This window comes from Myotis myotis, unplaced genomic scaffold (assembly GCF_014108235.1).
Source record: "Myotis myotis isolate mMyoMyo1 unplaced genomic scaffold, mMyoMyo1.p scaffold_m19_p_11, whole genome shotgun sequence".
NCBI classification, from domain to species: Eukaryota; Metazoa; Chordata; class Mammalia; order Chiroptera; family Vespertilionidae; genus Myotis; species Myotis myotis.
In genome coordinates, this window is record NW_023416315.1 from 23,103,201 (window position 1) to 23,107,090 (window position 3,890).

Consider the following 3,890-nt stretch of genomic DNA (forward strand, 5'->3'; position numbering starts at 1 on the left):
CAGCCGGACGCTGTGGCGATCAAGCCAGGGCTCTAGTATGACTGCAGCCACACTCGCTTCCTGAGCCTGACCTTCACCTAGGTGACAGGTGGTGCAATCGGCCTAGATTTCACAGAAAGTGCTCATCGTGTGACAGCGCTGCTTCCTCGAGGGAGAGAGACTGGTGTGGGCAGGTGAGGGGCCAGAGCTCCGACCCAGCCTCTGCGCGCCCGCAGTGCCTGTCCCCGCCCTGGAAGGTGACTTAAAGTCCCAGGGCGGAGGGAGAAAGGTCAGGTGCACGTGTCCAACAGTCCTAACGCCTGACTCCAGGCTCGCTCTCCCGGTGCCGCTGGCACCAGAAGTGAAAGTCTGACCAAGTGCGTGTAAAGGTCGCCAGCTGAAGGGAAGTGGCCAGGAGACGTCTCTATCCCGGAAGGCAAAACGCCGTCCTCCTAGGCCGGACGTCAGCGAGCGCAAGAGCCGTTACCTTAGCAGGATAACGCCCACGATCCACGTCGGGGGTCCACTCCACCCTCCCCAACGGCACGCGCCACGCATGCACACAAAGGCCGGACGGTGATGTCAGCCCCGCCCAAAACCTCCTCCGTGACGTAAGTCTAGCGGACTGTCGTAACTGCCCGGCAGTGAGGCTTCCACAGGAAGGGCACCAGTGCGGTACACCCTACCCTGCTAGCAGGCATGCGCGCGCTGGTCGCTGACGCAGGGCCTGGCGGCTAGAGCCAATGAGATGCGGCAACGTCACTGCGTACCGGTAGGCCAGGCCGCACGTCGGACCGCAAAAGGGCGGAGCGAGTTCGGTTGCACCAACACCGGTACTTAGGCGCGGACCGGCGTGTCCTTGGACTTAGAGAGCGGGACGTCCGGCTCGCGAGTGGGTATCTCCGTGTCGCGCGCGACTAACGAGCGGTGAGCGCAGGGCACGGAGTACGCAGCAGGTGGCAGCGGGTGGAGGCCGACCCCTGGGGGGCGCACCAGCGTGGGGGGCGCGCGGGCGGTTGGAGGCCTGCGCCTGGGATCTCCGGGTGGAGCCCACGCGGGCAGGCCGGGCCAAGAGTTAGGACCCCGAGTTGTGGTCAGTCGGAACCCGGTGGGCTGCGGCTTGAGATGGGGGCGGGGGGACCCAGCCAACTAGGTCGGGGCCCTGAGACCCCCGGAGGCGGCTTGGAAGCGGAGCCGAGTGAACGGGGCCCTCCGGTTGTCGGGGCGGAGGGGGCTTGCTTTCCGGGGTGAGGGCGGGAGTGGGAGGAGGTGCGCAGCGCTCCCCATTCTTCTTCAAGGAGAGTGAAAGCGGCTGCTTCTCGGAGAAGGGGTAATTTTTTCCGACCACCTGTCTCTTCACCCCCAAACCCGCCGTGGCATCTCAGGAAGTCTTCGTCACAGTCTCCTTGAAACCGGCCGGGATGGGTGACCTCGTGGTCGCCCCCAGGGAGCCCGGAGCCCTCGCCGCCCCGCTGACCTTTCACCCGCAGCCAGGCCGTTTAGCGTGACCTGCGCGGGCCGAGGCGGCCTCCACCCCTTTCCTTAATGTACTCCGTCTCCTCTTCAGTTCGAGGGGTGGCTTTAACTTGTAGTCTGGATAAATAGGCATTTTTAGTCGGAATTTCTGCGATTTTGGCTTACCGTGCTCACCTTCAAACTCCACTCGTGACCTTGACCTCATCCTTTGAAACACTTTCGAATTAGGTTCCCATTTCGCGTGCTCGGGCGTTGACTTTCCCTCGCTGAAGCAGAGGCGTGTTGTTTTTTTTTAAGAAAGTTCTTCCGAATAGTATTTTGGTGTTAAAGCGTCTATTGCAAATGTCCTCAGTGAAGGTGGATGTCATAGATTTGCAGTGGATTGGTAGTTAGGTGATCGCGGGTTGATTGGGTCCCGCTATGTTTTTACTTGGAGGAAAGACTTAATAAATTGAGTCTTTTATTTTTAGATTTAAAAATGGGTGATGTTGAGAAGGGCAAGAAGATTTTTGTTCAGAAGTGTGCCCAGTGCCATACTGTGGAAAAGGGAGGCAAGCACAAGACCGGGCCAAATCTCCATGGTCTCTTTGGGCGAAAGACAGGTCAGGCCCCTGGATTTTCTTACACGGATGCCAACAAGAACAAAGGTAAGAGGGAGCCGGTGGAATCACTGAAGCACGTTCCATGGGTGTGACCTGTGGTGGATGCTTTAAAAGGAGTGTGAGCCCTAGCTGGCTTGGCTCAGTGGATAGAGCGTCAGCCTGCGGACGGAAGGGTCCCAGGTTCGATTCCGGCCAAGGGCACATGCCTGGGTTGCGGGCTCGATCCCCAGTGGGGGGTGTGCAGGAGGCAGCCAATCAATGATTCTCTATCATTGATGTTTCTACTTCTCTCTCCTTCTCCCTTCCTCTCTGAAATCAATAAAGAAATATATTTTTAAAAAAAATAAAAGGAGTGTGAAATACTTACCGGCACATCTCTTCCTGTTTAGGTATCACCTGGGGAGAGGCTACCCTGATGGAGTATTTGGAGAATCCCAAGAAGTACATCCCTGGAACAAAAATGATCTTCGCTGGCATTAAGAAGAGTGCAGAGCGGGCAGACTTGATAGCTTATCTCAAAAAAGCTACTAATGAGTAATAGTTGGCCACTGCCTTATTTATTACAAATGTCTCATGACTTTTTTTATGTGTACCATATTTAAATTGATCTCATACACCAGAATTCAGATCATGAATGGCTAATAGAGCATTTCTTTCGGGCAGTCCTGATTTAAATAAGATTGGCTTGTGGTTAAATGAACAGGGTCAGCTTTTTGAGCTTTGATGATCATTTTGGTTCAGCAAGCACTGTCACTGTCCTCCCTTCTAACAGTATGGTGGGACTTGATTCCTAGTGTTCAACTTTTCACAGAGGTGGCGAGTGCCGTCTCACAACCTGTAGGAGATTGGCTTACATGTAGATTTATATGACTGGTTGTGTTAATATGTTTAAATTCTGAGGATACCCCTTCACTGTCTCTTAGACCTGCAAGACTAGCTTGTGTTTCAGGTTGTGTTCATTAGCTTGTTAAAAGGAAGGGCTGCAGATAAGCTGGCAGTGATCGTTTTATCTCTTTGGTCCCAACTATGCCAATTTAATAAAATTCCCTGTATCTAAACTGTTGCCTTTTACTGAATGAAAGGCATTTTAGTGTGGTTTCTGTATAATATCAAATAAAGAGTATTTAACACTTTTACATTTTATAGATGATCTTTTAAGGTCAGGTGCTTTTAAAATTCAGCGTGACAAGATATAGGAGCAAACTGTGAATTCTTTAGGTCAGACTAAGTTTTAATTCAGGATTGTCTTGAATAGCTATTCATTGACTATATATGTGTGTGATTGGTAATGGTGCTTTTGCCAGCTCACTAGGATTAAAGTAGAGAATAGATCAACACAAAATTGTAAATTATGTCATCATCACAAGGCTTAAGATAATTAAAAACAAAGTCACAGATCATGATTTTGCTAATGTGCTTGATTTAATGCCTGACGCCCAAACTTTAATGGTTGAAAAGCGCAATAGCCCTAAATGATGCAGCAGTGTTACTAGTCGTACTACTAGATTACATTTCCTTGTCCTCTATGACCATGGACTAGATTGTATCTGTGGTACAGTGCGGAAGATGCTGGGTTTGAAATTAGATCGTATTCAGAGTAGGGGTTGGCAAACAGCCCATGGGACCTGTTTTGGTAAATAACCACTTTACTGGAACACAGCCACATTCATAGGCTGCTTTCATGCTACATCGGAGCTGAGTAGTTGCTACAGACTGTATGACCCACAATGCCTAATATACAGACTGGCACTTTATAGAATAAGGTTCTCAACCCTTGGCTTACAGGAGAGCTTTGCACAATCTCATTTTTGCCATCTGGAGAATAGAAGTAAT

At 51.1% G+C, this 3,890-nt stretch overlaps 1 protein-coding gene across 2 annotated transcripts; it reads left to right on the top strand.

The window, feature by feature from the left end:
• Positions 1-767: 767 nt before the first annotated feature.
• On the top strand, positions 768-3,193 carry LOC118666111 (cytochrome c). Of its 2 annotated transcripts, none has more exons than XM_036327853.1 (3): positions 768-871; positions 1,926-2,102; positions 2,447-3,193. In XM_036327853.1, the coding sequence occupies exons 2-3, from the start codon at positions 1,934-1,936 to the stop codon at positions 2,593-2,595; spliced, it is 318 nt and encodes a 105-aa protein (XP_036183746.1). In that variant the 5' UTR covers positions 768-871; positions 1,926-1,933; the 3' UTR covers positions 2,596-3,193. The 2 variants fall into 2 exon arrangements, with proteins under 2 accessions (XP_036183746.1, XP_036183745.1); XM_036327852.1 differs by having other exon boundaries at positions 769-906.
• Positions 3,194-3,890: the final 697 nt, after the last annotated feature.